We start from the raw sequence: 12,089 nt of genomic DNA, 5'->3' as shown, positions 1-12,089 counted from the left end.
ACCCAGCCCTTCTACCCATGAGGGTGGGAATGAAGTGCCCATGTGTACACACAGCCCCAAATATACCCTATTGCATCTTGATCCTACCTCTATGGGGAAGGACACAGCCGAACCAGCACAGCTTCTGGCTGATGCTGCCGCTGCTGCAGCCCCCAGGAACCTGCTCTTCTTCCCCAGTCTCCTGCTGGCTCCAGGCAGCAGGTAGAAAAGCAGCAGGGGCAGGGCTGTAGCTGGGCGGGAGCATGAGGCTGGATCTGGCAGTAGTGCAAGCCCAGCACAGCAGCAGCACAGAGTCTGGGGGAGTAGCATGTGGGTATGAGGAAGAGTGGAGGGTGTGGGACCCACCCACACTTCCCCCTTGGCGCACAGCCCCAGCAAGTGGTGGCAGCAGCAGAAGCAGCAGGCGGCGGGGGGGTCAGGGTGCAGGTGTCCAACGGGGCGCAGCTCTGGCCAGCGCCACACATCACAGAGAGGATCACAACCTCTGCCAGGCCATCTGTAATCACCAGCACTCCCTGCCGCTCATGTGCAGCCCCTGCACTCACCGGGCACAGGAGGGTAGCTCTGTGCACTGGAGCTGGCTGCCTTCCAACACCAGAGCTGCACAGAAGGGGAGGGAAGCCCCAGGCAAGGAAGGCAGCCAGCTCCAGTGCCTGGGGCTTCCTTCCTGTGCCCAGAGAATGCAGGGGCTGCACGTGAGTGGCAGGGAGCGCTAGCAATACAGACGGCCTGGTGGAGGCTGTGCTCTTCGCTGTGATGTGCAGCGCTGGCTGAAGCTGCACCCAGCTGGGCACCTGCACCCTGAGCGCCCCAGCTGCTGTTACTGCACCACGGGGGAGGGGGGGAGTGCAGGGGTACCCTCACCCTCCCTCACACCCTGCCCCGACAACCGTTCCATATGCACAACCCCCCAACACACCACCACAAACCCCCCACACCCCATCACATACACACCCACATCCTACCATTCACACACCCCACTCCACCCCACCATACACAGACACCCCCACACAATATACAAGACTAAGAATTTATTTTTGAGTTATTATGCAATCACCTCTATATAAAGTTAACAAACAAATCATGTCAAAAAATTTTTTGTAATAAAATTAAAATATGTTATAGTGGGTGTTTGACTTGGTGTATGATTTGGGTTTTTCTTCTGGTTCTAAGATGGCAACCCCTCCCTCCAAAAGAAGTATTTCCAGCAGGCAAGGGGAGGGATTTCTGGAGGCAAAGGTCAGGGGTTAGGGGTTGGAACTTCCCAAGATGGCAACAAAGGGGCAAGGCATCCGTTAAGGGGTGGCCCTCGACAGCTCACCAAAACTCATTAAGCAGCCCTCCACCCTAAATAATTGCCTGCCCCTGATTAAAAGTGGAATTTAGAGGGTTTACAAGATAAAAGCCTTTTTTATATCACATATTTATTTAGGAATCTCCATAGTGTCTGAAGCCGAGTACACTACAGCCCAGCAGAAAACTAGCCAGCCTATTAAATAGTAACATCTAAAAGCTTCACTGCTATGAGGCAATGGAGTATTTTGGAGTATTTGGATCACAAAAAGTTCTCAGCCTTCAGCTCGGTCATCATTCAGTGACTGTTCAAAACCATGGAAGGTGTAGATGAAGGCTTGTAGCTGCCATGTTAAAAATTCAAACTATCTGTACAAAACTCCTTTCATCTTTCTAGCTGAAGGAATCCTAAGAGACGCATTGGAATTGGAAACCTGAGAGAAGACTGCTTGAAGTATCTGGCTACCATTATATGTACATTAGAGGTCACCATCTCATTCTCTTTGGTCTCTTCAAACAGCTGACAATTCTTCCACTACACTGAAAAGCAGTTCAGTCATATGGACCGAACCCTGAAATGCATGAAAGCATCTTAAACTCTAATCATAGCTCTAGTCATTCACTGCAAGGCCTTTGCTTTTTCTTCCATTGTGATTTTCTCTCTGAGTAAAAGTATTACCTAAAGCACCCAAAGGATTCTCTTGAGGACTAATTAATGTTCACATAGAATTTTTAAATATATAACATTGCAACATATAGATGCTAAGTTATCATCAGTTGTCTGGATCTGCATTAACCAAAAGAAAATGTATATATGTGATATTTCTAAGCAACTACCCAGTGCAACAATCAGTGCTTACCATTAGCTAAGCAAAAGGATTCAGGCTCAATATTCAATCTTCAACTGTAAACTTGTGCTCTTTGTGCATATTGACTACCATTTTCTTGTTTTCTTATAAAACAGTCGTTCCAGTCTTGTTACAAAGAATCCCAAAGCATGCGGCATTCCAAATAAAAGATAAAGTACAGCTGGAACTACTCTGGATCGATTCCACAATGAATCACTCTCTCAAGCAGCAAAAACCCCCAACACTGTGAATGAGAAAAACTTCCTTGAGAGTTGCCATGCTGCCACTGCTGCTATGGGACCAAGTTGGGGCCAGACCAAACATGCTCCATGCCCCAGGCTGGACTGGGGACAGACCCTGCTAGAGCTGGAGCAAGCGTAAGTGGTGGAAGGAGTTGCAGGGGGCAGAGGTGGCAGGGAGGAGATGGGGAGAAGGGGGATCTGAGGCTGTGGGCTGGGGTCAGGTAGTAGTGGGGAGCAGAGGTGGCAGGGTCAGGTAGTGGGGGGAAGAGGTGGCGGAGGGCCAAGTGGTGCTGGTAGACAAGGCAACGGGGCAAGGTGTAGGGGGGTCAAGCCCCACTACCTCCCCTACCACCAGCTTCCCAAAGCCTGTCCCCTACTGTCTTGCTCACCACCTAAGCCCTACTGCATCCTCACTGCCTGCCCTCCTACTGCCCCTCTCAACAGCCTGGCCCCTGACACAGCAGTGGATGGGGGGTAGATTTAAGACGACCCTCCAATAATTAGATGTTACACATGGAAAATTATAACAAATTTGTAAATTTTCCATCTATAGAATCTAGTTCTTGGGGGCTTGTCTTAAATTCAGGAAAATCTTCAGTTGGGTAAATATGGTATTATGGAGAAAAACCTGAAAAGTGGAAGAAAAGATAAAGGCAGATCTCATAAGGAATAATGCAGCAATGCTGAAGGAGAGGGTCTTATTTCTAATTTCTATGATTTTATGGAAAAGAGAGTAAAGACGGAACAGGGAAATGGAAATAGGTGAAAGAATTTCTCCACTAGAAAACTTCTTATATATTACTTTTGTTTCTTTTATTCTAAATGAGAAGGACAATTTTAAGATACTTTTAAAGGGATAAGAAAATGTATTTAAACTAGGTGCAGTCTTTAGACCTCCAGCAAATGGTTAGCATGGACCTTGTAGCCACAAAACTTACTCTTTTCAGTATACTACTGTATAAAAAATAGTAGAAAGTAGAATATACCCCTATTTTTATTTGGTTTCCTTTCATAGTGTGGAATCCTTCTCTCTAATAATGATATATTGGTTACCTAGGAAACCACTGTAGGATGAGTTTTGATTGGCTGCATTATCAGCTTCATTCTTAGAACAGTAGATATAGTTTAAAATGGTGCCTGTTTTTGTGCTTTTTTATGGACACCCTGAGAAGTTAACTCTCACTTCTAAAATAATTGCTCAAGCATTTAAGGCTTTGTGTTTGCTGTTGATTTCATAGATATGGCTTGTACAGCAGAAAGCACAATGTTTTGCTTATATTATATTTTGATAATTAAACTTCACATTCCCAGAAGCAAAACCAAAAAAAAACTGTGGCAGTTATATGCTAAGAAATCTGTTCTACCACCCTAATCCATGAGATGTACTTATTCATAAAAGTAGTCTAAGTGAACTCAGTTCTCCATGGAAGAGGAGAGCTGAGCATTCGTAAGTATGTGAAATCTGCCTTGCTTTTAACTCATTATACCTCATTACCTAATACAGAAGGTATCCAGAGTTGTAGACAAACACAATGAAAAATACATGTTGAAATCAAGAGCTTTTTGTTTTACTTCTAAAACAATAAACTATTCACTTTAAATTAGTATCTACTTCATAGAAAAATCACATTACCAGGAAAAAATAACCACTTTCAAAGTAAGCACCCTTAGAAGAGCATCACCATGAAGAAATCCTTGAAGAAGTCAGCTTTTTTATTTTTTGCATTACCCAGGATTTTTATGCATTATCAGCATGTTTTTTTTAGCAAAAAGAGGAAAAGGCTTTCACACAGGCCCACACAGTCTCACATTCCACTTATTGCCTTTGTCCCAATTTTCTTCTTTCATTATACCACGAAAATGCCTGTTGTCATTAGCATACAGTTCTACTGTGCCTAAGAGCAAACCTCTCCTAAGTGCAATCACAAAATATTACAATTAGACAATAGTTTCTTTTTTTTTAATCTATTTACTTGTATTCATTGGAGTAGGCGGTGATTTCACTGTCATTGTGCAACCATTTAAATTCCAATGGCCAGCTGCCTTCAGCAAGGCATGTGAGGACAAGACGGTTCCCCTCAAGATGGATCTGGGGCATGCCTGGCTCAGTCTTGAAATAGGGTGCCACATCATCTGAAACACAAAAGCAGAGAAAAATATTTTGATAAAATCGAAAACTCATCCATTACAAGCCACCAATATTTCAGCCATTTCCTTTAAAATGTTTAGGAAAAAGATGTAGGTGGTTTAATAGGGATATCTTAACCTCTAAGAAATGTACCACCGGTTAAAATGCTCCTTAGTTCAAAAGTGCAAAAAAGCTCAGGAGCCTCCTTCAAGCACCCTCTTAAAAGATATCTAGTTAGAAGGCAATAACAGCGGATGATCTGGTACATATTTTTAAGTGTCCGCTCATCAGAAGTGTAAAAAAGAAATGCACATAATGTCTATTACACCTAAAGCGGATCAATTCTATTAGTTTTTCACCTTCACAAGCATTAAATCCTCTCTCAAAACTTTGAAATTCGTTTTAAAAAAACAGAAAACTAAGTTTCAATGGAGAATGATTATCACAGCAGAACAAGTCTTCCAGTAAATAAAGAATTTTGATAAGAAGGAGATGCTGAGAACAAAACTTCTTACAATATCTCATGATTAATATCTTCCAATATTGTCACGAGTCAAAATATCCTAAATTATACTTTCAGATTGTGAATTCGGGGGTTTTAATAATGTTGAAAGGTCACATGAAGCTTTCAAATTCTTATTCGCAGGTGGGTCACCATTGCTAACAATATTCCACAAGGTGAAAACGGAAGCAGAGGTCGTTAGTATGCAGGCTTTTGCCCGTCTTGGCCACTCAACAACTGAACATCAGTTCAGTTTGTTATCAGTTCAATCTACACAGCTTAGAAACGCTTGTGAAGACCGAATCGATTCTGCCTCAGGCTTTTTGAACCTCCGTACTTAGCCTTAGGGGCAGATTCTCAACTGGTTTAAATGGAAGTAAACAGAGCTACGACAATTTACACCAGGGAAAGATCTGCCTCTTAACCAACTTGGGTGAAATTCAGGATTTCACCCTTTGCATCTCAATTTCCATCTGTCACTTGTGTGTTGTTATTTTCTCTACCTCACATGGGTGCAATAAGAACAGATTAATTAGTGAGTCTGAGGTGGTATAAATACATTCAGACAGATGTCTAAGGAAACAATCTAGCCCTTAAAGTTTAACTAAGTGGTTTTGCACAGGTAGCAGCAAATAATGTTTTCTTCGTAATGAGCATCGAGTAGAAGCTCTTCTGAGAAATATTTCTGGTTATCAAATAAATGTCATGCATTTTATACAATTTTCTTCTTTCCTCTTAAAGACTCCAGCACTCCTCTCAGTGAATAAGCAAGGACAATTCTGAGCACTTTAGATCAGTTTAATAAGCATCAAACCGTGACATCCTACATGAACTATTCGTCAGACAATTTTTAAACGAATTTCGCTCATAATTTCATTTTAAAATTAAAAATACATTCTATAATTTATAGGATACAATAAAACAAATAAAAACACGTTGACAGGGCCTGCAAATATCTGAAGTATCTATATGGCATTTTGAAAAGCTAAGAGGGCAGAAAAAATTGCAGAAAGTTTTAACACTGACATCTAAGCCAAACTTCATTTTTCTCCCAGTAAAGTTGAACTTGAATATTTAATAATAAAAGCTACAAAATTAAAGATGAGCACCAGTAATAGAATGCATATTACTCTCCAGACCATACAGTTTTAATGCAAAAAAAATCAATAAGGAACTGAATCAGAACTGCTTTTCTTTATTAGTGAGATAACTCAGTAAAAATTCTACAAAATTAGGCTCCTAACAATATGTTAATAAGTAACTAGAACCATATTACTTCCCAGATCGCAAACTTTTAATACAAAAATCGGTAGAAAGCTAACTCCAAGCTGGCTTTCTAGACTATTCAAATTCCAATTATATTAGACCAGATTATACAACAAAGAAGGCTACAAAACGTCCAAGTGCTACTGGGATAAGTGTATAAAAACAAATGTTACTTTTTAGATCACAGAGTTTCAGTACAAAAAACACACAGACAGACAGTTAATAACCTATAAAAGCAGTTTTACCTCAACTATTTGGGAAACTATGTCTCCCCACCATTTAAAATCATTCTGGTTAATTTTATGAAATTGCTTCATATGATGAAAGCTTGACATTTCCGTGAGTGAGCCCTGGGTTCAGAAGGCCCCGGTCACACATCACCCCCCCAAACTGTCTGGAAGAAGCTACGCGGCAAACAATAGAACTCACTAACTTGAACAAATTGCTCTGGCTGGATATGCCTGAGCTTGAAGAAAATCAGTTCAACTAAATTTATCCACAGGGACTGTAGAAAATGGAAAATCTCCAATAGTGGTGGAATCACGGAAAGGGCTTCGGGCAAGAGAAAGGAACAAAGGCACGGGATTTTGGAGGAAGATGGTGAAGGAAGCTGGCTGGAGGGGTCAGAGCAAATAGACTCCATATTCCATGGCTCAGAGAAGAAGGACATACATTCTCTTGAATGCTTCTGCGTGGTAAGGAATGGCTTCTAAGGGCACGGTCAGACGAGCGCAAAACTGCACGCGCCGCACATGCAGGTGTTTGCTGCACTGCTAATTGGCAGTGCAGCGGGGTTTTTTGACACTAGAAAACCCCAGTGTCAAAAAAACCTTGTGGCAGAAGCAAGCAGCACAATGCATGTAGCAGCAGTGTGTGCTGCCCGAAACCAGAGCCTGGCTGACCACACTCCAGTTGTCAGCCAGGCTCTGTGCACCTGGATTGCTGCTGCTGGAGCCCCAGGAGACCCCCACGACCATGGGGAAGGATGCTGGGGCTAGCCCAGGTGCTGCCCCCAGCCTCCCCAACCCCACCCAGGGTAACTTGCCACGCGCCAGAGCACGTGTGCAGGGGCGTTCCCTGGGGACAACAAATATGTGCCACTGCTAGCTGTCCCCGGGGAGTGCACGTTCTCACTTGTCTGGCCACGCCTTCGGTGTTTTATTGTTTTGTCTAGATCTGCAAATCTCTTATGTGATCTAAAGTAAAGGATGACTGGTCTTGGAACCCTGTTACATGCTTCATCTACCTCATGTTCCCGAAGAGGTAAATTGTAAATACGTATCAGAGCGCCCTCAAAATTGGAGCTCCAAGAAGGGATGCGTTTAAACAATCGGGAGGTCTCAGAGAGCTGACACGAGTTGCAGGAATCAGGCAGTTGGACTGTGGGATTTTGGCTTGCCAAAAGGGCACTTGACAGAAGATCTGCACCTCGCTAGCAGGTGTAAAAGCCCGAAGCGAGAGGTAGCATCTGAATTCTGCTCAAACCCAGGAACTTAAGGCATAGTTCCGACACAGCAGGACTTTATCACGGCAGTCTGGCAAGTGTCCAGAAGTAGGAGGTCAACTAGACCTGTGGTACCTACCATATGGATGTATGGCTGCAGGGGAAATTAGCAGACACTCCTGCTGAAGCTCCTTTGACATGCAGGTGCCAGCAGTATGTTTTATGAAAAGATGTCTGGATCAACTTCCTGAACACGCTTCCTTCTTCGTTGCTAAAATAATGTTTATAGTAGAATACCAATATTACACCTAAATCATTAAGATACCTACACGATGTTTTTACTAGTAATTCAGGCTTTGCACCTGTGTTTTGATTCAAAGGAATCCTAAATTGAGTTCTGTAATTCAAATAGTCACTGTTTCAATTTAAAAATACAGAATGTGTTGATGCAACATGGAACTTCAGAACTTTTCAGGCATAATAATAGCTTAAAATATGAGCCGGTGATATTGCTTGAGGTAATTCTCTGCCATAAGAATGAGACGTGGGAAAACAAAGCCCTGGTTTGGTAACCCTCACCACTCACAAATTAGGATCACCTGAAGACTCTTGGACTTAGATGCATGTGATGTAATTAATTACATATGTAAAATCATTATTACTGTATTATGAACTACTCTTTTCAGTTCTTTATTATTTAAGAATCCGTATTAAAATACTTTATTTCCTCAAATAGACAATGAATCTGATCATAAGATGACCCACCAATAATTAGATACTATATATGGAAAATGTATACATTAATTTTAATTTGCGAGGTATAGAATCTAATTATTGGAAATTATCCTTGAATGTGTCTCCCTCCCACAGCAGGGAAAATAAATCTTGGGGGTCAAGTAGCCTCTTTGCTTTCTGCTTCCCCCCAACTTTTTCCCCTAGCAGCCCCTCCCCTCTCTCCTCACTGGCAGACTCCCCCTACTCCCCAAGCACATGGAAGTGAGGATCAAATTTGAAAACAATAACCTTGAAATCAAATATGGCTGTAGCAATTTGTATAGAGTACTCATACACTTAATTCATCCAGAATTGATGCATGTTAGCACAGGTACTCCATAAACACACTTTACAGCACCACTTTGGCCCCTATTTACATGAAGTATAATCTATGCATGATATTAGTCCAAAGCCAAAGGCTTGCAATTTCCCACATAGTTCATTGGGCTGTTCCCCACCAGGGTCAACAACATTTCAAGTTGTGCTGACCCCACAGCTCGACACTGCTCAGTACATGTGTGTACTCCAGATACCCTGTATAAAGGATCTATATGCTAATAATTAGCCCCACTCATAACAGGAACTGGGTGTTCTTGTGAGTTCTGGGATGCTCAAAACTGTTTATGTGGATAAGGCACAGGGCAACCTGGGTTGGCTTCACTTCACGGAGGACATGGCCACGTTAATCATGTGCAATGCACCAGGCTGAGAAAGGAGTTGCAGAGAGATTCTGAGTGAGCTGTTTGGGGCCCTGTTTTCCAATGTCTGCCAGACATTTAAGCCTGGTGAAGAAACAGGAATCATTAGAAATGGGGAAAAAGGTGCAGCTCAGCTGTGGGAGCAGAGAAGAAGTAAAAATGTATGCAATGTAGTAGCTCACTATGACTTGAAAAACAGTTGGTGGTGAGGGGAACTGCACTTATGGGAACTACCTTAGGTCTTATTCAGAGGGACTGTATTAACATATCCTTGTGGTAGGTTCCCATCAACATGTTTGCCTGATGTGGACCATTTTTTTTTTTTATAGTCATGCTCAGTGTCAGCTGCATTTAATCAACTTCATAGTTGGTTTCCGTTGGTGAGCACATGCCGTTTTTGGGAGCAGCTTAATGATAGGCAATGTATTTAGTGAGATCTCCTTGTATGCAACGAGGGGCATTTTTTTCTATGCCAATCGGGGGGGGCAGCGGCGGCAAGGGAAACTCATCTTGTACTTAAGTAAATATGGTAAACTCTGTTTCCCTCCAGCACCACATCTATTCTTTTATTTGAAGTATTGTTTTTTATTGTGATGTTTATGTGGTTTAATAGCATGATACAGAATTATGTGGATTATTTATAAGTACAAGAGAATTTCAAAGTAAGAAGAAATAAAACAGTATCTCTCTGGACTTGGTAATACATACTCATTGACAGCAGTCATGTTTCTTTATGTTTAGTCAGAATTTGTTTCATGTGCACAGAGGTAGTTAGCCGTATTAGCCTGAAACCAGGCAGAAGACATAGTAGAGATACACCCTATAGATAGGGACCACTGGAATTTGGGCTGGAAGTGTGCTATGCAGGGGCTACCTTAATTTTGGAATTTCCCCCATATGTCCATCCTCCCCACTGCTGACTGGTGGAGGAGCCCTGTCAGCCCTGCTACCCGCCCCTGATCAGTGGGGAGGTAACAACCATGGTTTTAAATATGCTGTGGTTTTTGCTTCCTGCTGCTGATTGGTGGAGGGGCCCCAGTGGCCTCACAACTTGCTCTTGATTGGACAGAAGGCAAAAACCACCACGGCATATTTTAAACTGCAATTTTTACCTCCTGGCCATCAAAAATGAGCAACAAGCAGCAGGGTCAATGGGGCCCCTCCACCAATCAACAGCAGTGGGGGGCGTGTAGGGGAAACTCCAAGATTAAAGGAGCTGCCATGCAGTCCACTTTTGGTGTGAATTCCAATGGTCCCAACCTATAGACTAACTGAACCTGTGATGCAAAAATTTTGTGAGCAAAGGCTCACTTCACTAGACACTACCTGCTGCTCCATGCTGTCTGATGAAGTGAGCTATTACTCACAAAAACGTCTGCATCACTGATTCAGTTAGTCTATAGCATGCATCTCCTCTGCCTTCTGTTATATATTATGTTTTAGTACTTTCTGCAACCAGACTCAGCATAATTTTTATTGACCAAAATGTTTGTTGGGTTAAGGAAAAAAAAAGACTTTTTTTTTTTAAATCAGCACATGAAAGAAAAGAAAGGCTATTTTGATTAACATTTCATTGAACAGGCTGGTTGATTATGCTACTGTTACCAGTTTTTGGATGATGAACTGTTAATTAAAAACATAAAATATATACTCTAAAGCTATACATTTTATTTTTTCACATTAACATGGATATTAGTATCTTAAATGCCAAAATGATAACTGGACATCAAAAATTATCCCCCTAAAAGTTTTACATTCTAGCTGAACAGAGACATCTAAAGACAGTAATTTAATTCATTGCTTGCCCTTCTCCTTTCCTTTCTTTCCCTTTCAATTTTGGAAAAAAACCTTAATTCTCTCCAGGTACCTGAAGAATTACCTGTGCCATAAACAAAGGGTGCCTGTGGCATACAAATGATCCAAAATGTTCTGGTTAAAAGTGACAATGAAATGTATTAAGCCATCAAGATCAGCACCATCAGTCAGGTTAGAGTCCAACTGAGCAAGGATTAGAAATCTCAGCATGAATGGAGCAATCAGTCTAAGCAGGACCTTTTATTATCACATTCTGCTTTTTAAGACAGCTGAATTTCCCAGGGCGCCTAACCTTTCAGTTAAAACCACTAATCCTCCTTTCAAAACTTATTTTATATCAAACTCAAACATTTTCATACTTCGGCTTATTGTATGAATTTAATACTGAAGGACCATAAGATATCTCTCTGCAGTTTCGGAGGAAAAGATCTAAGGCACTATGTACCTGACCAACAGGAAAATAATGGCTCTCTCTATTCTTGTTTTGTTAGTTACCCAAATTTCATTTGCAGGTATTTGGGGTATACAGTGACACCTCAATGATCTGCACATGAAATCAGAATTCCTCTTTATATCTCAAAGCATTACAATTAGTTACTTTTGCAGAAAACACTAGTAAGTGGTATTTGTAAACTTTCATAAATAAAACCCAACTTCAGTGCAGCTAAAAAACTGGTAATGAAGTGCATCTTGCTGTGTTAATTGTTTTTTTCCACCTCCTTGGAAAATTTCAACAAATAGGCCAGTGATTAGTGCAAACTACTGATCTACTATAGAACAAGTCCTGCCCATTTAATTCAGGGGGGTGGGGGACCTGTGCTAAAATCTCTAGCTTTCTTAAAATATGCAGTTAGATAGAAAAGTAAAAAGTGGAGGGAATCAATAATAATAAGCAAGAAAAAAGAACATAAATTGGAAAACTAATAAAGTTTAAGGCCTCAGCCTAATAATAAAAAATGTAAAGCACAATTCTCAGTACTAGTGGATTTTTGCTGCGCTTCATAAATAAAATGGCAATTTTTGTTTCCCAAACTGCCGAAAGATGTTTACTCACTACTCCCCTTACAGAATAAAATAAC

The 12,089-nt window shown here is 41.5% G+C and overlaps 1 protein-coding gene across 3 annotated transcripts in view; it reads right to left on the bottom strand.

The window, feature by feature from the left end:
* SDK1 (sidekick cell adhesion molecule 1) overlaps positions 1-12,089 on the bottom strand; it is a 683,598-nt gene that overhangs the window by 426,091 nt on the left and 245,418 nt on the right. For all 3 annotated transcript variants that reach the window (XM_019494663.2, XM_014610818.3, XM_019494664.2), the window contains exon 2: positions 4,357-4,516. In XM_019494663.2, the coding sequence (XP_019350208.2) occupies positions 4,357-4,516 (160 nt within the window). The remainder of the gene's footprint in view (positions 1-4,356; positions 4,517-12,089) is intronic.

This window comes from Alligator mississippiensis, chromosome 13, assembly GCF_030867095.1.
Source record: "Alligator mississippiensis isolate rAllMis1 chromosome 13, rAllMis1, whole genome shotgun sequence".
NCBI lineage: Eukaryota > Metazoa > Chordata > Crocodylia > Alligatoridae > Alligator > Alligator mississippiensis.
This window is presented reverse-complemented; position numbering and strand designations above follow the sequence as displayed.